Raw genomic sequence first — 25,055 nt, 5'->3', positions numbered from 1 at the left:
CCTAAACTAACAACTCGATCCTGAATCCTGCACAAGTAAACACCCGTAAGATCCCCGCACCCATCAACAGTCACCAAACTCCAGAGATTTCGGACAACGCCTTATCCGAAAAGGGATCCCATCCCCGGCCACCCAAAAGTAGAAATGAGGTAGCGCTGCATCAAACCCGAGGCGGACAAAAAAGGGCCAACACCAATCTAGACAAGCACCAATCAGGAAATAAGGGGATAAAAGGAAGCGAGCAACTGGAGGCAGCCGCTGCAAGTACTGACCACTAGGCGCGGAGGCGGCAACCAATAGCATGTTAGTATGCTTCCCTCCCCTCTCCCTCTCGCTGGGGTGGGGTGGGGAGGAGGATCCCAGATAGGAGGCTGGCCAATCTGATGCCAAGAGAGCACACAGCGCAAGCTGTGCGCGTCGTGGGCTCGTAACCCTAGCTGCTAAGATAGGATTAGGCAGGGATTATTATAGGACTGGTGGACGAGTGGCGGTGGGTGTAATATCCTGGACCACCAAACTTTAAAGAAAAAATTGACAGTATTTTATCTATAACTGAAGGCATAACTGATATTATTATATATAGAAATAGATAAATATATCATCACACTAATAGAAATAAACATCATAGCAAAATGAGGAACAAACCACGATCAAACATCTATACCAAAACAAAGACATACAACACAACAACAAGAGACACCAAACTAACATTACAACCCAAAAGACAATAACTGGGCGTGATTTGTGCAAAAGTCATGCTACTACATATCCCGCATGCTCGCCATCATCTGCGACTGAAAAGATAGCAAGAGTAAGATTTGAAAATCTCAGTAAGTCAAACTATTTAGCTATAGTTAATTAAACATCATCTTTAATAAAGATAAGCCAAATGAGTTAACAATAGCTTAAAAAACATACAAGCCTAGCCATACAACGACAACCACATGTTATTATCTGCTAGCTATAAATTACGATAGAAATATCATCAAAACAGTATTAAAGATTTCCTTACAATATAAGAATATCATTGATGCAATTAAAGTAAGGACAATCATATGAAAGAAAATGTTTTGCATATAGCATGTTCTTCCTCACCCTTACCTCTTCACATGCAACGTAAAGTTGTGCGTCGTAACCCTCTACAGGCAACGTACAACATTGTACCAATATGGTCACGGCCATAAGACGGTGACAAAACTTCCAATGCATGAGATGCATATGTATGGATCCTCGGCCATCGCCTCCGCACAAAGAGCGGCTGACAACTAGCGCGACCGCCTTGGCCAACGATGGTAGGCAACGCTGCGATGGGACCAGGGCCACGGTGCGGAGCTGGGCGACGGTGGGGACTTGGGCTATGACGGGAAACCGAGGAGCTGAGTGATTGTGGATCTACAAGGACTCACGATCCCATAGGGATGGGGCATGGGGGTAGCGGTGATGAGTTGGGGCATGGGGTGACAGTGGTGAGCTAGGCGGCGGGCGATAGTGAACAGGCCCTCGGCGAGAGGTGAGGGATGGTGAGTGGTGACGAGGAAAAGGACGAAGGGGATCGAGAGGCATGAGGATTGGGGGTGCTGCTAGTGAGCTGGGCAGCGGGAGGCGAGCGGCGGTGAGCTGGGCATAGCGGGTGGCGACAGGGAGAAGGACGAAGGGGATCAGAACTGGAGGGCTGTGGAGTGAGGATTGAGGGGTGGTGGGTAGGGGCGGTGGGGATTAGAGCATATCCATATTTATACAACTACTGGATTGGACCCAAGTGTTAGGGAGTTTGACGGGTAAACAGGTGCCACGGGTATGGGTAGGCATTATCCATACTTGTGCTCGTATACCTATCGGGTCATCTTTTTCGCCCAAAAATGTGCCCATGGGTACTAAATATGGAACATACCCAACCCTATTAGGGTATTTACCCATGGGTAAACAAGTAATCAGGTATAATTATCATCCCTACATCCAACAGTCTAAATTTATAGGGTTTGCCACAGCTTCACCAAATGTCCAAACAGGACGTTTGATAGCAAAACGGAATCGTCTCGACGAGATCAACACATCAGCGGCCTCTGATCGTCCATCTGACCAATGAATCAAAATTCAAAATTAAACTCCTCATGGGTCCCGTGGTCAACTTCTGAAGTTTGAAAAATTTCAGGTATTACATAGGGTTAGTTTATTAAGCTCAATGGTTTTGTTTTGTTCTGAGGTCTGGGGTTTGGATAAACTGGATGGATCGGTGGACAGCTAGATGGGCGTGGGTGAAGGCTTCGGGCAGATGTGTGCACGATAAAGTGAAGTGGTCACCACGGTCTTTCAACTCGGGGGGTAGCTCTAATGGTTAGAGCTAGCTGCCTTGGTAGTCTGGTGACCTGGTGGGAGCATAGTACTACTATTGTATATTGTGTCAAGTGACAAGGTGACGACTAGAGGAGAGAGATGCATGGGAGAGACTCATTTCCTCTAAGGATGATGCTAAAAAAGGGTGAGGTGGGTTTAAGTTTAACCCCACCTGGATCTTTCGGTAACTTTTGTTCTCCTCTGCTTAACACTTTAATTAAGCTTATGGGCTGCCAGATGGCAGATTAGTGAGTAGGTCATGTTTTCTGTCCAGTCGCCTTGATCCACCCTCCCATGTTCATCACCAACTCCATGTCATACCATCCTAGCCACAGTCCAAGATCCAATCACTGCGATCAAGCATCGACCTAGTCACACTGTGCCACTTCAGGACAGTTCTTGCTAAATTATTAGTGTAGCGAGGCCCGGGAACGACCTTCTTATTGGTAAGGAACTCTTAGCTATTGTTTTGTGACTCACTGTCCATGTTTGGGTAGAATACAAAATTGAATTGATGATTGCATATCCGAGTTGTCGTTATTGCAGAAGTGTTTGTTTGAGCCCGGTGAATTCTACAACAAAACTACGGCTCAACACTAAACCTCTAGTGCCACTGTGCCAAAGAGAGGCCCTTGGGGATCTTTGACATCGTTTGTCTGGTGACTTTGTGTGCCATGCTTACAACGGAACATCAAGGAGACCATCCACCACTTCTTGAAAAGACAATGATGTCACTTAGAGGGACATGAATAATTCGTCATTTTTTACTATTGGTTAAACTTACAGCGAAAAATAAACTAACAGATTTTTCACAAGTGAAAATCCTAAATATGCAAGGCTCAACTAGTGCACTATCATCCTAAATAAGTGTGAATATTACAATCCTAGGGTGTGACAAAGATTATTCAAATCTAGCAAGATATACAACAAAATCTAATAGAAATTTCTGAAATTATTGTTCACCGGAAGTTCCAAAATTACTCTTCATCGAAAGTTTCGGATTTAATCTGGAACTTTTGGGTTCATAACTTGAAACTGAAATTATATTACGTCTAATGACTTCTAGCTCAAACCAAATGAAGTCGTGTATTCCAAATGATAATTCCAAGCAGATCCATGGAGTACCTGCAGTCAATTTCATAGGAGCAAGTAGATCGAGCAAATTTGCACAAATGAAGGGTGAACAAACAAATAAAGAGAGAAGACGCGTGATTTGTTTCCAAAAGTTCGGACACCTCCATTTGAGGTTCCTACATCTCTGTTGAGGGGCTCGGTCATATTTGAGTTAGATCTATTTCAACCCTTTTTCTCACCAACCTTGGTCACACTTGAGCTTGAGATTTCACTCTTGATTTCTTACCTTGCGGAGGCGAAATCCGTGCCCTCATAAACTTCTCGCTACATACCACAATCTTGGGTACTTGCCAGCGACGCCTAGCCATCTAAGAGCTCTAAGTTCCAAGAATAAAAACGTGATGATGAAATTCTTGCTGATGAACTTGAATGCTCGAGATGAAAGTTATGGTCACTTCAACTCAATCTTCTAATATCTCAACCTAACTCACTTTTCTTCTCAAATCTCGCACTAAAATAGAGTAGGGAGAGCTTTAATTACTGGCTTGAGTATTTTCATTGGAGTACCAGCAGCACAACAAAGAGAGGGTGAGTGGGTATTTATATCCAACTCCTCAAAACTAGATGTTATACCTCAATACAATACGAAACTTCTGGATTAATTTGAAACTTCCGGATTACTCGAATTAGACCCGCCTGAGACACCTGTCCGAATCAAGTCCGAAACCTCTGAGCACAGAATCCGAAACTTTCAGGTTCAATCCGAAACTTCCGGATTAAAACTTCAAACCAAGACCGAGAACCCCAACCAGAATTTCATCCGGAACTTCCGGCCAATCCGGAACTTCTGAGTTCAGCACAACAAACCCTTAAAAAAAGAGATAACTTTTGATACTAATGTCTGATTTCGACGATTTTAGACTCGAAAGATTATTCAAAGGGCTACATATTTCTACTGAATTCATAATCTCAAACACATTGTATCAAATTAGCAACACTCTAAAACCTAATTCAAACACTTTCACACTTTTGGCACTAGAGTCCTAAATCAAACTCTTAAAGCAAACACAAGTTAACACTACCCAGTGTTCATAGGTGTTTTGTATCTCTCACTTTAGGTTGGTTAGATACTCTTAAGCATTAAGACACCTATAGTACTGCGACATACCTAGACTCAAATTCAAATGAAAAACTCGTTTGAACCACTTTGAGCTTTAGAATACCTTCTAGTACCGCTTCTTTTTTAAAACATTGATTGTTGCCAACTTTCATATAAACTTCACTTCATCTCTTTTTGATTCTTCATATGATTGATGCAAATCATCCATAGATTCCTATGGCCTCACATGATCCATTGATGCAGAGACTTCATTCGCCCTTCACCGATGCATTGGTCATTTGGCATCAAGCTCTTTGCTTGTACTTCACCACCGGATGGTCCATCGCAACTGAGTATTGTTTTTCCTTCACCATCTTGTTGTAGAAAGTCATTTTGTATCCGACATCTTTAATTAATTCACTTTATCATATATGGAGTTCAATCTTTGTTCTTCACTCTTAGCATATTTGATATCTTAATTCAACTCATGCTTTCTTATGGATTCTAACCCCAACTCACTCTTAAGCATAAAGCACGTGGGTTAATCCATAAAATTTTATTGATAACTTTATACATTAAATCACTTAATCTCTAGAAGTGACTTAGCATTTACGCTTATTATTAATCTTCATAAGGTACCTAACCCTACTCACTTTCAAGCACAAAGAATATGGGTTAGTATATAAAACTTTATTGACAATACTATACCTTTAGTTATTTGATCTTCCGCAAGTAACTTTGTCTTTACGCTTATTGTACTTCTTAAGCTTCTTGTTGTCCTTATGAGCATTACTAAGAGCTCAAAGATATCGTTGCATTTTTTTATCTAATATCATTTCTTAATAAATTCATGATTTATCACTTATACATCTTTCTATGGAATAACCTATTAACTATTTTCAACAATATTGTTAGTCTATAAATATTGTTATTAACTTACTCGAGTATCACTTAGAGCTCATCATCTTAATGCATATCTCTGTTTTATATACCACATATGGAACAACTTACTAACAATTTTAATAATATTATTTGTCTATAGATATTATCATTAATTACTAAAATCATATTTAAAGGCTAAATTGCACTTTCAGTTCTGCATCATGCCAGTTCGGAGACCTTACTCAAATTTATGTTGTTAAGTTTTACTTGTGGATTGAGTCTGTAGGAGTAAAGTAGGTCGTGTTTTCCGTCCAGTAGCAAGGTGGCTACTTCCATGTAATTGGGGGATTTTTATTCCCTAATCCTTGTTATCTGCTTTTAATATATATATATATATATATATATATATATATATATATATATAGGATAGGACACCTATTCTATACTCCTAGGAGTATGTACTCCCACATGCAATATACCACATAAACAAACACTTTATACTCTTTTATCATTTTTAGTATACTCTAATACTAATTCTAAGATACTCCAATATGAGTTGTATGAAAAAAAATTCAATGTTAGCCTTTCATTTTTGCTATATACTCTTTTTTATACATAAAAGAAGTATATACGCAAATTAAGATAAAAATCATGGAATTTCATAAAAAATTTCGTGGAATTTGTATTGTAGTATCTTATAATTACTAATGAAATATATTTAAAGTGATAAAGAAGTATAACTTATGTGTAAAAGTGGTATATGGGAGGTGGGAGTACATACACCCAGGAGTACATACTAGTTTTCCTATATATATATATATATATATATATATATATATATGTGTGTGTGTGAGTTTTCCAAAAAAATACTGTCTCATGATCTTTTATGTTTGTTGCGTATGAATGAAAGCGGGTAAGTGAGGTATATTGCTAGGTTGCTAGCTGCCATCAGCTGATTTACTCTGACGTGTGCTACCTAGGACAAGATGTGATGGATCTACAGGCTTTGTTCGGTGTGATTACAACTTCACTGATTAGCTGACTTTTCTAGTTAAGGCTTGCGAGCCATAAAAGCCACCTCCCTTGAGTTGTGCCCATAGAGGATATTCTTTTTTAGCCAAAAGGTGGTTGAGCTCATTCCAGAAGCTTGAAAAAGGCCCCGGGTCTCCCGTCATGTGAAGTGTATGAAGGTGCATCTAGATTTTTTATATGGTTTTTTATAATTGATGATAAATAATTAAGTAATTAATAAGTTTATTAAGGTTATGAATAGATTTTAGTTTTATTGGAGTGTTAAAAGGTGTTGGCGTCAAAAAGAAAAAAACGGCATGTAATCCCTTAATAAATTTAAATTATTTTTATTTTTTAAATTAAGTATAAGTGTGCCGTACTATAAAGAGGGATGCGTATAAACTATCTTGAAGATGTCTCAAGTGCTAAAGGTACATATTTAGGCCAAAGATGAGATGCACAAGTTACTCTACGAACACTGAAAAATTCTAAGCCTATGTCCATATCCGGATGTTTCGAACTGACCTGGATACTCTGGGTTGCTGGAGTCTTCGAGTTTAACTCTGGTCTGGAGTGTTAGGTTTGGTGTTGAAGCCCAACCTGGAGGTTTCGGGTTAACTCGGATACTCCGGGTCGCAGGAGTCTGCGAACTTAGATCCGGCAGAGGATGCTCGTTTAGAGTTAAAATGTTTTACCCGAAGTCTACGGATTGATCCGGATACTCTGGGATCTAGTGTTCTGTCTGAACTCTTCCACTAGGGTTTCGGTCGAGGCTTTCAGTTTTGTATTCAAGTGCCAACCCGGAGTCTCCAGGTCGAACCCAGATACTCCGGGTCAGTACAAAAGTTATTGTAACAGCTAGTTTTTGGGGGCTGGATTTAAATACCCCTCACCCACTTCTTCATTTGCTGATGAACCAACTCGAGACAAAAGCATTCAAAGCCTCTTTAGAGCTCTTTCACTCCTCTAGTGCATTAAATCTTGCAAAGATTTGAGAGTTTGGTTAGGAAAGTGAGATCGAGTGTTAGTGAGCATAAATTCATCATTTGAGCACTTGAGTTCGTCATCAAGCCGTCGATTCGCGTTCATTACTCTTGGAGCTCCAAGCTCATAGATGGTTAGGCGTCACCTATAGAGCACACAAGCTTATGGAGGCCTTGGAAGATTGTGAAGGTCATCCTCGCCTCCGCCAGGAAAGAGGAAAGTTGAGTAAGGCCCGAGCTCGATCTTTGTGATCGCTCAGTGAGGATAAAGGTTAAAAGAGACCCGGCTTTTTGTGAGCATCTCAACGGAGACGTAGGATTGTTGGATCCGAACTTCGGGAAACAAATCGTGTCTTTCTTTTTCTTACCTTGTTGTTCTAATTGATTTTGAGCGATTTGTCCCGATCTACATGATAGTGTGTTTATAGCTGCAGGTGATCTATTGAAAAGCTTACATACATCCGTAGGAACCTGTAGTGACCCTAGATTCAACTAGACTTGCTTAGATTTTCATAATTTTGCTTTTCCTGTTCCAGCCGGACTATCCGGATTGAGCCCAGAACCTCCGGACCCCAAAGTCTCCTGTTTGACCTGAAGTATCCGAGCTCTATAATCTGCTGCAAAGTTTTAATTTTCAGGAAATACCTATTCACCCCTCTAGCCAACATCGTGTACATTCAATTGGTATCAAAGTCTAACCTCCTACAAGGCTTCACCGCTTGGAGAATTTAAAGATGTTGGAGTCTAGGGAGAAAGGTTTGGTAAGCCCGAAAAGTCTGAAGGATGATATTTCGACATCGGGTAATGGGAAAGGCAAGGAAGTTGTAATTGAATTCAATTATGATAAATTGAATGCCTCTAATTCTTATAAGTTTGTGCCATCCGGGCTTGCACTTTATTCCTATGGTACACATTATATCGCCTGGAGGCACAAAATGAAATTGTATTTAATCTCTCTTCATTCAAGTATTTGAAAGATTATGTGTACAGATTTTGAGCTATCGGATGAAGACAAAGAACTCAACCCCAAGCAAGAGCAAAATCTCTACCGCAAAGCACAAACCGTAAGTGTATTGCTTGGCGCTTTAAGCCCCAAGGAGCTCAACAAGGTGGATGAGCTTGAGGAGGCCAAGTTGATAAGAGATACACTCCAAGTAGCACATGAAGGCACCACAAGTGTGAGAGAATCAAAGATATAATTGCTTAAAGGAAAATTGGAAAGATTTTTTTATGGAAGATGATGAAACACCACAAGTAACGTATGACCGTATGATGGTGTTAGTAAACAAGATTAGGAGGCTTGGAAGTGAAGAGTTAGATGATCATAAGGTGGTGAGAAGATTTCTAAAAGCTTTTGCCCTAAGAAATCCCACATTGGTCACTCTCGTCCGTGAAAGAAGGGATTACAAGAGGCTCACACCAAGTGATGTTTTTGGTAGAATTCTTGCTCATAAGCTTATGGAGGAGGAAGCAAATAAAGTCAGGAATCTTGTCAAGCAAAGCTCAACCTCTAAAAATAAAGAAGTAGGATTCAAGGCAAGCAAGAGCAAAGAAGTTGAAGAATCAAGCTCAAGTGAAGATGAGAGCTCGGATGATGAAGAAATAGCCTTCTTTGTAAGAAAGTTCTAGAAATTTGTGAAGAAGGGTGGGTATAGCAAGTACAAGAGAGACATGCCCAAAATAAGAACATCCAAGAGAGCTTGCTATGAGTGCGGTGAAGTTGGCTACTTTATCGCCGACTGCCCAAACAAGAAGAACAAGGACAGGGAAGGAAAGAAGAACAAACCCTACAAGAAAGACAAGTACAAGACCTACAAATCTAAGGATGCATTATATAAGACCATTGAGGCCAAGAATAACAAACAAAAGAGAGGCTTTATGTTTGATATGCATACAAGAAAGCCAAGTGAGCGTATGGTGATAAATGGCAAGGAGCGCCTCAAGTTCATCAAGGGAGGCAAGCAAGATAATCTCATCACATAAGCCAAGCAACCCAAATACCATACACCTCAATCTACCTTCTATGTATCTTATGTTTTAAAGAGAAACTATCGTGGTAAAGTGGTTGCTCTATATGTTAGAGCCCATACATAAGATCGAGTTGTAAAAAGGAATGTGTGGATGCCAAAAGTTCTGGTGACTGACATGAGAGGATCCAAACAAATTTGGGTACCTAAAATAAAAGCTTAAATTGTGTTGTAGGCATACTTCTCCGGTGGTTCAAGCTTGGTGTTTAATAGTAGATGCACCAATCATATGATCGGAGAGAAGAACGTGTTCTCTTAGTTTGAAGAAAATGGAGGACAACATGAAATATTGTATTTGGAGATGGTGGAAAAAAGAAAGATAATTAGTCTAGGTAAAATTGCTATATCAAATGATCATTCTATCTTAAATATTTTGTTAGTTACATCTCTTAGCTACAATTTGTTATCACGACTTTGTAAAATGGGATATAATTGCCTTTTTATAATGAAGATGTGATCGTCTCTAGAAGGGTAGACTCATCTATAGCTTTCACCAGTCGCTTGAATGGCAAACTTTATCTTGTTAATTTTTCAACGGATGAAATGAGGCCTTAAGACTTGCTTGATTGATAAGTCTAGTAAGGGATGGCTATGGCACCGCTGACTAGCCCATGTTGACATGAGGAATTCGTTTAAACTTATAAAGGGGAGCACATTCTAGGACTAAAAAATGTTTTCTTTGAGAAAGATAGAATTTGTAGCGCATGTCAAGCGGATAGGAAAGTTGGAGCTCCTCATCCCGCCAAGAATGTGATGATGACCACAAGGGCATTGAAGCTTTTTCACATGGATTTATTTGGACCAATCGTCTACATAAGCATTGGTGGTAACAAATATGGTTTGGTTATTGTTGATAATTATTCTCATTTTATGCGGGTATTCTTTTTGCATGATAAGAGTGAAACACAAGTCATATTCAAGAAATTTATTAGAAGAGCTCAAAATAAATTCGATGTGAAGATCAAAAGGATGAGAAGACACAACGGAAGCAAATTCAATAATACACAAGTTGAAGAATTTCTTGATGAATAAGGAATCAAGCATGAGTTCTCGGCACCCTACTCCTCTCAACAAAATAGGTTTGTCGATGGGAAGAATATGACTCTCATAGAGTCGGCAAGGATCATGCTTTATGAGTATAAGATTTTGGATCAATTTTGGGCAGAGGCCGTCAACACCGCATGTCATGTCATCAATCGGTTATATCTTCACAAGATCTTAAAGAAGACGCTTACGAGCTTCTAATCAGTAACAAGCCTAATGTTTCATACTTTGGGTTTTTAGTAGTAAATTTTTCATTCTAAATAAGAAGGTAAAAAATTAGTTTGCTCCTAAAGTAGATAAAGGTTTCTTACTTAGTTATGGATCAAATGCCTACGTCTACCATATTTTCAACAAAACCACTGGTTATGTTAAAATTGCACGTGACATGATATTTGATGAATCTAATGCTCCCAAGTAGAGAAAGTTGATCCTAATATTTTATGTGATGAAGAAATTCTAAGTGAGACAATAAAAAGATGGCTATTAGTGAAATCAAGCCTTAAGAGACCTAAAAGCTACCAGTGGCCAATAATGATCAAGTTCACAACTCTTCATCAACTCAAGTGGAGCCACCTACATCAACTCAAGATCAAGCTCATGATTACTCCAATAAATTCATTGATGATGATAAAGTGGTAGACATTCAACCCTAATTTCAAGTGTCATATCCAAGAGTTTATCAAAGCATTCAAAGATATCACCCGGTTGACAATATTCTTGGTGATATATAAAATGGGGTAACAACTAGTTCTATAATTGTAAATTTTTGTGAATATTACTCTTTTTGTTTCCTCTTTGGAACTTTTGAAGGTAGAAGATGCACTTGGTGATCCGGATTGTGTGGTGGCCATGTAAGAAGAGCTCAACAACTTCAAGAGGAATGAAGTTTGGTCCTTGGTGGAGAGACACAATAAAGATATGATTGGCACCAAATGGGACTTTCGAAACAAACAAGATAAGAACGGGAGCGTGACGAGAAACAAGGCAAGGTTGGTTTCTCAAGGCTTCACGCAAATAAAAGGTTTGAGCTTTGGTGAGATTTATGTTTCCATAGCTAGGCTTGAGTCAATTCGTATGTTACTTGCTTATGCTACCCACTATAATTTCAAGCTATATCAAATGGACGTGAAGAGCATATTTTTTTAATAGACCAATCTCTGAATTAGTATTTATAGAGCAACCACCCGGGTTTGAAGATCCCAAGTATCCTCATCATGTGTGCAAACTCTATAAGACACTCTATAGGCTTAAGCAAGCACCTAGAGCATGATATGAATGTCTTAGGAATTTTCTTATCAAGAAGGACTTTGAAATAGGCAAAGTTGATTCTACTCTTTTCATTAAAAATATTGATAATGATTTATTTGTTTACCAAATATATATCAATGGTATTATATTTTGTTCTACTAATAAAATATTTTGTGTAGAGTTTAGTAGGATTATGACGAAGTGGTTTGAGATGTCAATGATGGTGGAGTTGAAGTTCTTTCTAGGATTCCAAATTAAGCAACTCAAGGAAGGGATATTCACATGTCAAATGAAGTACATCAAAGATATGCTTAGGAAGTTTGATATGGAGAATGCTAAGCACATCAAGACCCCAATGCAAGCTAATGGATATCTCGACCTAAATGAAGAAGACAAGGCCGTGGATCAAAAGGTATATCGCTCAATGATTAGTTTTTTACTTTACCTATGTGCATCTAGGCCCGATATTATGCTTAGCATGTGCATGTGTGCAAGATTTTAAGCCTCTCCAAAAGAGTGTCATTTAGTGTCCGTTAGAAGAATTTCTAGATATTTAGTTCATACCCATTACCTTGGCTTATGGTATCCTAAATGTTCAATCTTTGACCTTATCGGCTATTCGGATTCCGATTATATCAGTTGCAAAGGGGATATGAAGAGTACATCTGGGACTTGTTAATTCTTAGATAGGTCATTGGTGTCTTGGCCATCAAAGAAGTAAAATTATGTGGCCCTATGCACCACCAAAGCCAGGTATGTTGCCGCGGGCGCTTGTTGTACTCAACTACTTTTGATGAGGCAAATCTTGAGAGACTATGGCTACAACATGACCAAAGTCCCACTTTTATGTGGTAATGAGAGTGTCTTAAAAATAGCCAATAATCTCGTGCAACACTGAAGAGCCAAACATATAGACATTCGATATCATTTCTTGAGAGAACACTCAACCAAAGGGGATACCAATATTCGTCATGTCAGAACTGAAAAACAACTAGCTAATATTCTCACCAAGCCACTAGATAAGCAAAGGTTTTGCGAGTTAAAAAGTGAGCTAAATATAATATATTCTAGCAACGTGGCTTGATATGTTACATACAATTGATTGTTCTTGAGTTTTAGCTTTGGTAGCTAGAAGTTTGCAAAAATCTCTTTTGAGTGCTATTTTCAAAAGATTTGATTCTTTGATCTTATGATTGTATTTTGCTACTTGTGATCATAGTATGTATTGATGTTTGTTGACTGATCACAAGTGGTAAAAATATCTTATATGTCCAACTAACTTATCTCTCAAAGATCCATGTCGAATCTCATCTCCAAAATCAAGTTCTGCCATAATCCAAAACCTGAAGTTTCTGGGTCCACCTAGAGTATTTGGATTCTGGAAGTCCTTAGGTCCCTATCTTTATTTGTCGAGTTGATAGAACCCAGAGTATCTGGGTTCTGTCACTTAACCTGGAGGTTCTAAGTTCCCCTCCGGGTGACGCGTCTCGGTTTGGATTTAAATTCCAACTCAGAGGCTCTGGGTCCACCCAGATACTTTGGGTTATCCAGTCTTTAACCCCAAATCTGAGAAGTTACCCCTTCATTCTAACCATCCTACCCTCTTTCATCTCCCTACCATGGTGACCTTCCCTCTGGTGATCTAGGGCTTTCACCATGGGATTTCCATGTTCTTCACCTTTTGAACTCATCTCTAGGTTGGATCTCCAGCCTTCCCTCCAGATTGACTTCGGGATCAATGATTGGACCTAAAGGTAACCCTAAAGACCGTTTCTTCCCGATCTCTCAATGCTTATCTATAGAGTCGATTTCCTTTGTTAAATATACTCTATATCTACTAGAATCATATATTTCAAGGGTTTGCAACTGCCTTGGACAAATCCCTCAAATCCTAGAGATTTGCCCCGGAGTCAGGCAACCCGAAGTGTCCGGGTTGACCCAGATACTACGGGTTGTCCGGTTCTTGTTCATCTAGTTTTTGTTCCTTAAATTAATTCTTGCATAATCTTTCTTGTATATCAAGCATATCTATCTCAAGAAAGATCAAGATGGGTCATGACAAGTTTGACTCTCAAACCTATCAAAGGAGAATATAAGCTAAGTTTGATCCGCAAGCTCAAAGCAACGTTCCTCCACATCAAGCTGAGTCTCGAGGCAGTGGCAGCCTGGTGGCATCCACATTGATGATGCAGCTCAAACAGTTAAGGTAACTTGGTGGTGCTTTCCTACCAAGGGGAGGAAGGGGTGCAGCAGGGATAGGAAGAGGTAAAGGCAAAGTGGTTGCATATGGCTTAAGGGTACAAGGTGAGGAAATAGAAGAGGATATGGATGAACAAGAAGAAAGTTCTGTCTTGAGACCATTAAAGCTTCATAGACCTTACATGACAAGCACTTTATCTCAGATGCCTAGAAAAATGGTAGATTGCATGAAAAAGTCTGATAGGGTCAAGAAGGAAAGACATGAAGATCCCTTTGAATATGAAAAGAGTATGACAGATCATCTCTTTTGGAATGACTTTCAAGCAGATGTCATTCAAGCAGATTTCTATGAAAGCGTGGTTCTCAAGAAGAAGAAGCCAGTCACTCCTATGCAATAGATTGATTGGGACTATATGGCCAACAAGGATGATCTTACCTTCAATGAGGTCATAGCAGCTTGTGAGGACAAAAGGATCAAAAGAAACATAGGTTTGAAGTATGATTGGAGTGTTGAGGTAATAGCCTAATTTTATGCCACGCTCCACTATGATCATGAGGAGAACCAAACAATGCATTGGTTGATAGAAGGAGAAAGATATCAAATCAAGTATACAAATTTTGGTCGTTTATTTGGATTTGATGTCTATGACACTAGCAAGACCAAAATCCATATTGAGCAACAACTCTCTTCTGAAGAAATGGGTTTCATGTATGAGAATCAAGGTGAAGTGACTTCTTGCACAACCAAAGACATGAGGCCTTTCTACAAATACCTCAACTTCTTGTTCCATGCTACTTTAACTCCTAAAAGTGACGATGCCACTACTATCCAAGGCATAACAAGGAACCTGCTTGGTAGGATGCCTAATGAGAGTGATCCTTTCAATGTGGTGGATTTTTTTGGAAGAAATATATACTACTTCCCACACACCTAGCAGAAGTTGTGCCTATGCTCCGTATATTATGTTCATGATCGAGAAAGTCATAAAAAAGAATTTCTTCTAGAAAGTAAAGCATAAGCTTTATATGGTAAGATTGGTAGGCTCAAAATCAACTTCATCTATGCCACCTTCTCCTCCAAGGTCAGCTTCTAATGCAGCACAAAGGGCAGCACCTAGGCGTGCATCTTCCTCTCATGGTTCACCATCCTTTATCAAGAGCGCTCTTAAGACTATTTTCAATGTTTGCACTCACAATGCTATGAAGATAAAAGGAACAAAAAGACAAGACAAATTTGACATTGAGGAAGATTGAGGAGAGACAAAAAAAAACAATTTATGCTAATTTGAGGATTGAGCCTCCTTGCTCTCTGGTTGCCTCCGAAGAAGAAGTAAGCGAGCCCGAAGCTTTTGAGAACCCATGAGCTTGATATGATGAGGCCCAGGCTGCTGCAGGGGTGCTGAAACTTCTCATGCTCAAGAGGTTGATGAGAAAGAGACCGAGGAAGAGGACTTGGGTGGTGCCGAGGAAAGCTCTCCTGATGATGGTAGTGGCAATAGAAATGGCAATGGAGACGAGGATTATGAAGAGGGCAGCGAATAGATCTTTATCTTTGCTTCTCTTTCTTTTTTGGTGCTTGATGCCAAAGGGGGAGAGAATGTCCTTATCTTTCTGTTTTCCATTCTCTGCCTGAATCCGGAGTCTCCGGGTTCACCCGGAGTATCCTAGTTCTGGGCTGTGTCCTATCTTATTCTTTCAGTTCAAACTCTTTATCTTCTGAGTATTGGACATATAAGATCTATTATAATATGTGATGAATTATGTGTAGTTTTTTAGTTGTCGAATTTAAATCTGTAAGAACTTAAATTGTTAGTGTGAGATCTTTATGATATTCTATGGTGTAATATTTGATCCCTTTTTCTTTTATGATATACCATGCCACATGTATCATGATGTTATTTGTTCACTCACACTCTTTACACCTTCCATGAATGCTAAGATATAGGGGGAGATCTTGCAAAATTCTTTTAAATATGTGCATTTGATGTCAAAATTAATTTTAGTCGATGCACACATTTAGGGAGAGCTCACCACATATCTTAGGATTCAAAAATCTTTACTTCAAATATCTTTTGTAAGCTTTAATCGTGTTGTCATCAATCGCTAAAAAGGGGGAGATTGAAAGTGCATTTGGACCCTCTATGTGGGTTTTGGATAATTGATGACAAACAATTAAGAAACTAATGAGTTTATTGAGGTTATGAACATAATTTAGTCCCATTGAAGTGTTAAAAGGCGTTGGTGTCCATCAAAAAGAAAAGAGAAGCGACATGTAGTCACTCAATAGATTTAAATTATTTTTATTTTTTGAAATTGAGTATAGGTGTGTCGTACTATAAAGAGATATGCGTACAACTATCTTGAAGATGTCACAAGTGCTCAAGGTACCCATTTAGATCAAAGAAGAGAGACACAAGTTACCCCGTGAACACTGGGAAATTCTAAGCCTCTGTCTGTAGTCGGATGTTCTAGACTGACTCGGATACTCCGGGTTGCCGAAGTCTTCGAGTTTAGCTCTAGGCTAGGGTGCTCGGTTTGGTGTTGAAGTACAACCCGGAGGTTTCGGGTTGACCTGAATACTCATGCTTGTAGGAGTCTCTGGACTTAGATCCGACAGAGGGTGCTCGGTTAGAGTTAAAATATTTTACCCTGAGTCTCCGGTTTGACCTAGATACTCTGGGATCTGGTGTTCTGTTCGGACTCTCCGACTGGGGCTCCAGCCGAGAATTTCGGTTTCGCATTAAAGTACCAACTCGGAGTCTCCGGGTTGAACCCGAATACTTCGGGTCAGTACAAAAGTTACTGTAACAGCTAGTTTTGTGGGCTAGGTTTAAATACCCCTTCACCACCTCTTTCATTTGTTGCTGACTAACTCGAGACAAAAACATTCAAAGCTTCTTTAGAGCCATTTCACTCCTCTAGTGTATTAAATCTTGTAAGGATTTGAGAGTTGGGTTGAGAAAGCGAGATCGAGTGCTAATAAGCATAAATTCATCATTTGAGCACTTGAGTTTATCATCAAGCCGTCGATTTGCGTTCATTACTCTTGGAGCTCTAAGCTCTTAGACGGTTAGGTATCACCTGGAGAGCACCCAAACTTGTGGAGTGCTCCGAAAAGTTTGTGAAGGTCATCCTTACCTCCACAAGGAAAGAGTAAAGTTGAGTAAGCCCCGAGCTCGATCTTTGTTATCACTCGGTGAGGATATGTGTTGAAAGAGACTTGACTCTTTGTGAGCACCTCAACGGAGACGTAGGACCATTGGATCCGAACTTCGGGATACAAATTCGTGTCTTCTTTTGCTTACTTTATTGTTCTAGTTGATTTTAGACGATTTGCCCTGATCTATATGATAGTGTGTTTCTAGCTACAAGTGATCTGTTAAAAAGCTTCCATACATCTTTAAGAATCTGTGGTAACCCTAGATTCAACTAGACTTACTTAGGTTTTCATAATTTTGCTTTTCCTATTCCAGTCGAACTATCTAGGTTGAGCTTGGAACCTTCAGACTGCAAAGTTTTAATTTTCAAGAAACATCTATTGACCCCCTCTAAACGATATCACGTACATTTAGTGTAAACTACCCAACGACAAGGATTGATGGACATTTGAGACGATAATTACAACTAATATCTATGAGAAATATATTTAGATATCACAATTAAACCATGATAGAGAATTGTTAAGGTAGCAAAGTCGCACAATAGAATTCGTTCTCAAATTCACGTCCAACGAAATATTATAACCTTATAAGGCAGATAGTATGAGCCATCGTATGAAAATAGACTCCTTTCCCATCAATGAATCAGGATCATGCGATTTTCATCTAATGTCACACATCGTTTCTTCAATATTCTATAGCTACATTGTTCTTCTTCAACCCCCTAGACATGTGCATTGTCTTTTCTTCTCCAACCATCACACTCTCCCATCTCTTCCTCCACCCATCTCCAACGACGCTCCCATCATATAAGCCGTATCCTTACCTACCCACTCTAGCATTAGTTCATCCGACAGTCATCCACCATTCACAGCTGGCGACGTTCCCACTGTCTCGCCGCCATGACTCCTTGCCTGTCACCATGGTCGATCCGCCCTATTTTCTATGACCACTCTCTAAACTCGTCGATGAAGAATTCTATCAGAAATTGAACCCACAGCTAAACATCGTCTGCTTCTTCCGCTCAATATTATCTGAAATCGTAATTTCAAACACACAAAAATAAAAAATCATCTCTAAATAATAACTTGCCCCCTTCATCTCACACAACCGATAATATCATATCACTGACAAATAGTCCGAGATCAACCACCGACGGGTGTTTCGGTCAGCTGTGAACCTCTCGAGAACGTTAAAAAAAATTGCGTCCTTCTGACAGAGCTCATCCCGGATTTCCCGGGCCCTCTTCCGTTCCACCCGCGCCCACCGCCTAGGAGCCTACGAACCGGGAACATTGGCCGGATTTGGGTAAACGCAGAACCGCCGAAGGAGGCAAGCGCCGGGCCGACCCGTCAGTGCATCCCACACCCAGGGGCAACCCCGTCATTCATTGCCTGCGTCGTTGCGTGTCCGCAGGGCCCCCACACCCGGGGTGCGCGCCGGACAGTGCCAGGGACGGACAGCGACGGCCCAGCGAACGCCCCCGCCTACGCGTCCCTCGCGGTGGGGGACCGCGCGAGCGACGTGGCCCGCCATGCCGCGGTTGGTGGAGCGGGCGCGAGTGCGCGACGGCGACGGGCGGGGCGGGGCGGGGCGCGCCGCGAGCCTGGCGTGGTTTCTTGGCGTCAGGCCCCCCGCGCGCGCGGGCGGGAGGGCTCGGTCGACCACTGGTGCTGTCTCGCGGCGAGGCGGCAGCTCAGGTTTGGGGGAACACCCCCGCGCGCCGCGCGTGCTCTCGTGCCGTGCCGCGCCGCGCCGTCCGTACTCCCAACTAAGCAAGCGGCGTGCTCTCGGAGTGTCCCGCACGCACGAATCATGCCTTACGAAACTAGTGAGGGCTACGTACGGTTCATGATTCGTAAGAAAGAGTCATTTATGCGGGTCTCTGGGACATTCGCGAAGGCTACGCGATCGTCAGATAAGAAATCAAGTAGATCATCTACACGATCTGCTGGATTTTGGAAGTTTAGTTCTGGCCTCCTGCGGAGCTTGAGCCTTGAGGTCTCCAGGGGGAAGTTATACTTACGTCATCACAATATTATTTAATTTTTCTATGTGTTTCTTTTTCTGAGTTGGTATCCACTCACAAGGGCCAAGGCTGGAAGGTTATCTTGTGATGCTACCCTTTTGACCCGATGACATGAACGGGCGAAGAGGCGAAAAAGACACTCGAACATTTTTGTCGGATACGTCGAATGCAATGCTTCTAGGCGAATGAAGATCTAAAATTGAAATGGTTGGTTCGGATCGTGCAAGTATACAATAGCTTTCTTTAGAGGAGGGCAAGTGTACACCCCGGTGTGTGCTCACCTGTGAGAAATATCTTTTAGCTGAACCTTCAAATTGGTAACAAAAGAAAAGGCATTGAGTAGTCGTGTCAGTATTTTCTAGAAGTATGGTGTAATACTTCCGAAACAACAAGCTATGACATGTGGGGCGAGTTATGGAGTGAGTCCACGTATAATTGGAGTGGCAATGGCCTCAAAAGGCCAACGTTTGTACTGAACTGGCTGCGGAATGAAACAAACTTTTATCCCATCTAACCTTGATTCCTATCTCCTCAAGCTACTGCTCTCTAATTTCTTATCGCCAATTCGTCCCTTCCTAGCCTGAACCTATTGTTCTTCCTCACCGTTGGTTGTGCTCATCACCGGTGACCTCACTGCTGACGAACGAACACGATATATGGATCTTGAACTAGACACAGATGATAGATCAACATGTGGACACACCTTTTTGGAGAGGTGGACACACCTAGGGGTACAAGAACCGCTTCTTCGAACTAGTTTGGACGAGGCCGGCATCAATTTGTGTCTTCAAACTAGCCCGCGCCTCAGCGCCCTTTTCCACTAGATCCTTAGATTTCGACGGCCCAGATTGACAATAGGAACGACGAGGGACCACGATGGGCAGCAAGGGCCTGGCCCATTTACATGCTGCCACCCGTCTTCTTCTCCTCAATGTTTTATTCCGAGGAAAAAAATCACGGAAGCCAAAAATCCTCGCTGCCGCTTCTTTTCATGCAACGGGTTCTCCTAAGTCCTAATCGAGCACAGCATAACGCCATTGCCGCCTTCACCCCCATCTCTGCGCACCCAGACCAGATTCCGGACTAGTTCAGATCCCAAGCCCACCCGCTGACCCACAACTATCTGGTGGTGAGGGACGCCTCGCTTGAACAGCCGAGCCCACGATTCTGCGCCGCCGCGCAGTCGCAAGACGACACCGAGGCGACGAGATGACCGGTTGGTGTCACCCCCACTGCCAAGTCCCAACCCACTAGGCTGAGCCCGCCCTGACACGATCGGTCAAAGCCGCCGCTGCGCCCGGCCACGGCCCCGCGCGCACCCACCTGCCCGCGTCACTGCCGCTGCCTGCCTCCCTCTTGGCTCCTTGCTCTGTTCAAACGCGGACGCGAGCCGAGCGGTTTCCCATGCGAGGGAAGGAAAGAGACGCCACGTAGTTCCAAAAATCATGGCATGCAAAAGCCAACGGTCACCTAACATAGCAGTTCGCTAGCAGCAGCAACCAGCAAGCGTCACGCTCGAACACACTGACACACCGCACATGGCTTGCGTTGCGTCTCTCGAGTCTTGATCCCTCTTTTGTCCGCCGCGTGCATGGCCGGCCCCCGGTTTATAAGTAAGCAGCAACGGCAGCGTCCGCGAGGGGAGCAGCAAAGCAGCCAGCCAGCTCTGCGGTTTCGCTTGCGCTTGCGCCGCGAGGTGGGCAATGGCGACCATGCCGTGGGCGCTTCCCGTGAGGAGGTTGCTGCAGGAGGGGTACGGCGCGTCGTACGCGCAGCATGGGGCCGCGCGGTCCACAACCATGGGGAGGTCGGTCGAGACGCTGGTGGTGATCGTGGCCGCGATCGTGCTGGCCGCGGTGCTGGCGGGCGTCCTCGCGCGGGTGTGCGGCGGGCAGCACATGACGCCGAACGCGGACGACCGCGACGTGGAGGGGTGGGTGGAGAGGCGCTGCCGGAGCTGTCTCGACAGCGGGCTGCCGGCGCTGCAGCAGCAGGGGTCATCAAAGACGGGTGAGATCAAATAGTGCAGGTGCATTGTGCTGCTTACAAGTTACGTCGTCTGGTGCTAGGTACTAGAATAGTAGCAGGATAGTAATACTAGAGTATGCGTGGTAACTAATGCTCTGCTGCAAAGTTTGAGTGTAACTAAGACAGCTGATACCAAGATGCTATTTTGCACAATAGGCTCCCATCTCCCACTATAGATTTGATTGTTTGTCGCCCGTGTTCATCCATATAGATAACGTATCGAGTTTACAACAAGGAATCCAAGCGAAGCTTAGAAACGATCCATTCGCAAGAGAAGATAGCTTCGACGCCATTAGAAATTCACTGGTAGAAAAATATCAGGTCAGCTTGTGAAAAGTAACAATCAACCTTCCGAGGGTAAGATGAGCTTGAAGTTATTTACCTCCGGATAACAGTCCTGATGTACTATGGTTTGATTGTGCGGATTAACATGTACCACGCAAGATATTTTCCCCTGCAAGAAGCCAAGACAATCATTTTTTTTTCTATGTAAGGTCTTTTATGCAATCATCTGGCGTTACGACACAACAAGGCTACATGGTTCAGTCACACATGAGGAAAAAAAAATACTGATCCACCTTTCGTTTCATGCCACAATACAAGGGCCAGGAAGCAAAACAGTTGGCTCTTGTTGGGTGCTGCGGTCATGGGTGCAACAACAATTCCATCAAGAGACGAAAAAAATTAGAATGGGCGTTTTTATTTGGTCATAACAAATTTGAACGAAGCATAAATGAATGTCTCAATAAAATCAAATCACATAGCTGACCCAACCTAGAAATACAGCATATATGACCACTAGATCAATGAAATCATCAACACCAATATCTTTTCCCAAAATTCTTTCCCTTGCGTACTAAAAGTTGCAACCAGAACTTTCTTGACAGCAGGTAAACAAAAAGAACTTTCTTGGCAGCCTATAATGTTATCACCATAGCGCTACATTAATCCCCCTATTTTGCAGCAATACAAATCCAAATACAAGAAACATGTGAAAATAAAAAGGTAAACTAGTGGCATCAGAAAATTAAATCGGTATTTTCTAGGATAACTGCAAATGTTTTCCATAGGCTTAAAATTGTACAACCGGCTCTGCTGCAACTGCAATGGAGATTGCCAGCAAAACCTTGCAGTGTTTGAAGTGGTCATCATCTCATGTCTAATCCACAAAAGAAAATGTAACCATTGCACAAGATTATATATGGCGAAGCATACCTACGGCCTGCTCCTCCAAACAAGATTTTGGAGGAGAAAAAAAGTAGAAGAGATGATTTATTGTCAAAAAGACTATGAAGTCATGTGATAATTCTATGCCAAAACAATTAAATATCCAAAAGCAAAAACCACGGGGAGTTAGCCTGCTTTTCATCTATCAAAAATGCTGAAGGCGTGACTTATAGGATCTTGGAAAGTTGGTCCATATTTACTCTAGTGAGCAATTGGGGTAAATGAAACAAATTTCTCTCACAAGCAGCAAACAACTCTTTATGTGCGACAAGGAGCAGAACTGCAAGTGCACGCAGACAGCAAACGGAGTGTGTGGTTAGTAGATGCTACACTGAAGCTTCTTCATCTCCAGCTTCATGGAAACTGTGAAGTTGAAAATAACAACCTGGCTGCGCTTGGTAAATACAAAGCACAGTGTGGGGTGCCAAACAAGCACCATATCATTGCCAGAAAAAAGGTAGCACAGAAGATACTACCCTGATTCCCCCACAGAGAACGTAAGGTGATGGAAATTATTTCTTATCTATTGGATAAGTCTGACACTTGGCAGCGGAAATTTGGAATGGTTAAGTGATAAGGAGATGGGAGTTGCATTTGATCCTGCCGCTAGCTAGGCTTATCTTCTTAACATATGAAATGAAATGCACTGCAAAATCACGGCTTCTCAATGGAAGCTCCATGCGTGCAGAACTGGTTGGATTGTCCAAGCACCGTCAAAATACATGTTACTGGAAAAAAAAATTGATTTGAAATTCTGTCTTACTCATCAACCCAAAAGTATACTCTTTAAAGGCCCTCCAACTCGCTTTGAATTATAACATCCTTTTTCTAACCTTTTGAATTTGAGAACTTTCATTTGTGCTACATGCACCAGGATTGCAAAAGGACGTGCATACCATATTGTTTTCTTTGTTCTATTAAGCGCTTGATTGTTTTCCTGACTTTCAAACTACGATGCAGGAGGGATAGAAGTGGAAAGGGCAAGTTGTAAATATAAATAACTAAAATTGTCTTTTCTTTTTAAGAAGAAAAGCTTTCATTTCAGCATAGACACAGAAACAGTAAAACAGTTTGGCAAACCGATCTCACGGTAATTCCAGATCTACAGAAGCAGTGACAGGAAGGGGTATATTCAACTATAAATAGTAGAAACACATATTTTTCTCTAGGGCTATAGATAATGTAATTTTTATGTCGATTGGAAGTGAGAAGTGATAACCAGTTAAAGACAGAAGATGTGATATTAAAGTCATGAAAACCTGACACCTATTTTTCATACATGATATTAAATCTATTATTCCTTTTATTAGGTGTCCTAATCGATGACAATTTTGACAAGAATAGGTGTCCTAATCGATGACAATTCACTGCAGCCAGGGAATAATCAGAAACACAGGAAATTCAGAAAACAGAAGCAAACACCTCATAATAATTGGAGCAAGTCTATGTTTCGAATCAATAAAAAGGAATGCAAATAAAGGAAACACTACGTGTTTTTTCAATGACCAGGCATTCCTACAGTAATATGCTGTATTACTGTTACATCTTGAAACAAAATCTTTTCTAAGATGCAGGTGGTAAATCATCGATGATCATGATAACAGAGATGATGAATTAATACAAGGTACGGGTGGCTATAAGCCTATAAATGACACATTCCATTATGATGAGAATAAATGTACATGTAGTAGCAAATCTAATTGCTGGCACGGAACCTAATTTGGTCGTTATTTCGTTAATATCCTACCAAATCTATCATTATAGTCGCTTTCACATTAAAAACCACAAAGAGAAGCGTGTCTAAGCTCAATTTCTGATACAGAGTCTATTCTAATTCACAAGTATATATATAATGTAAGAAAAACAGCCAACAATTAGGTTTCAGCGGCGCGCACCTTGACGGGGATGCTGAGGAAGAAGAATCGTAGGTGGCCCTCGACCTCGGCGACGGCGTCGAAGGGTACAGATCCCCGCGCGAGGTCCTCGAGCAGGTAGATCGCGTCCTCTACCACACTAATGCCGTCGAGATGGAGATCAGCGTCGATGTACGATACGGCGCGCGCGCGGACGAGCCCACCGCCGGAGGTGACCCAGCCGAGCGGCGCGCCGCGGTAGCCGATGGCGACGTCAAGGCGGGAGTAGTCGAGCGCGAAGAGGTCCGGGTTGCGAACGCGGACCTTGAGCGCGACGGAGATGGTGAGGGCGACGGCGGGGCGGGCCACGACGGAGACGTGCGTGAGGTGGAGGCGGGCGAGGCTGACGTCCGGGTCGGCGGGCCAGACGAGGAAGGCCGCTAGCGCGAGGAGCGCGAGGGAGGAGAGGAGGGGGGCAGAGCAGCCGCAGCGGCAGCCGCGGTGCAGGCGGCGGCGGAGGCGGATGGGGACGAGGAGGACGGCGTAGGAGTCGGAGGGGTGGGGGTCGAGGTAGGGCGGCGGGATCGGGGAGGAGGCGGTGGGGAGCATGGGATCCCGCTCCGGCGCGCGGGGTTGCGTGCTCTTCGCCATGGGGAGCGCGGTGGGTGGGTTGCGGGGTGGGGTGGTGGAATACCGGCGGTGGTGGTGGGGCTTAGGCGTAGCTTGGAAGGGGAGGGGAAGGAGGAGAGGAAAGCGGTTGATTGGAAGTTGGAGTGGAGGGGAGCTCGTGAAGCTGTTGATTGGTGGCGTCGTTTTGTTCTCCACTCCTGTCCCTGTTTGCCTGTTTGGTGGGTTCGCC

At 42.4% G+C, this 25,055-nt stretch overlaps 2 protein-coding genes across 2 annotated transcripts; one reads left to right on the top strand and one right to left on the bottom strand.

Moving 5' to 3' along the window:
• The first annotated feature begins 20,557 nt into the window (after positions 1 to 20,557).
• Positions 20,558 to 21,112, top strand: LOC133913084 (uncharacterized). Its single transcript, XM_062356127.1, has one exon. It carries the CDS (start codon positions 20,792 to 20,794, stop codon positions 21,110 to 21,112), a length of 321 nt encoding a protein of 106 aa, XP_062212111.1. The 5' UTR covers positions 20,558 to 20,791.
• On the bottom strand, positions 21,086 to 25,055 carry LOC133913083 (uncharacterized). The gene is made up of 3 exons (XM_062356126.1): positions 24,239 to 25,055; positions 21,499 to 21,570; positions 21,086 to 21,419 (listed from the first exon to the last, which is right to left on the bottom strand). Exons 1-3 carry the CDS (start codon positions 24,845 to 24,847, stop codon positions 21,417 to 21,419), a joined length of 684 nt encoding a protein of 227 aa, XP_062212110.1. The 5' UTR covers positions 24,848 to 25,055; the 3' UTR covers positions 21,086 to 21,416.

The sequence above is a fragment of the Phragmites australis genome, chromosome 3 (genome assembly GCF_958298935.1).
Source record: "Phragmites australis chromosome 3, lpPhrAust1.1, whole genome shotgun sequence".
Classification (NCBI taxonomy): Eukaryota; Viridiplantae; Streptophyta; class Magnoliopsida; order Poales; family Poaceae; genus Phragmites; species Phragmites australis.
Note: the sequence above shows the minus strand (reverse complement) of the source record. Positions and strands in the feature narration are given on the sequence as shown.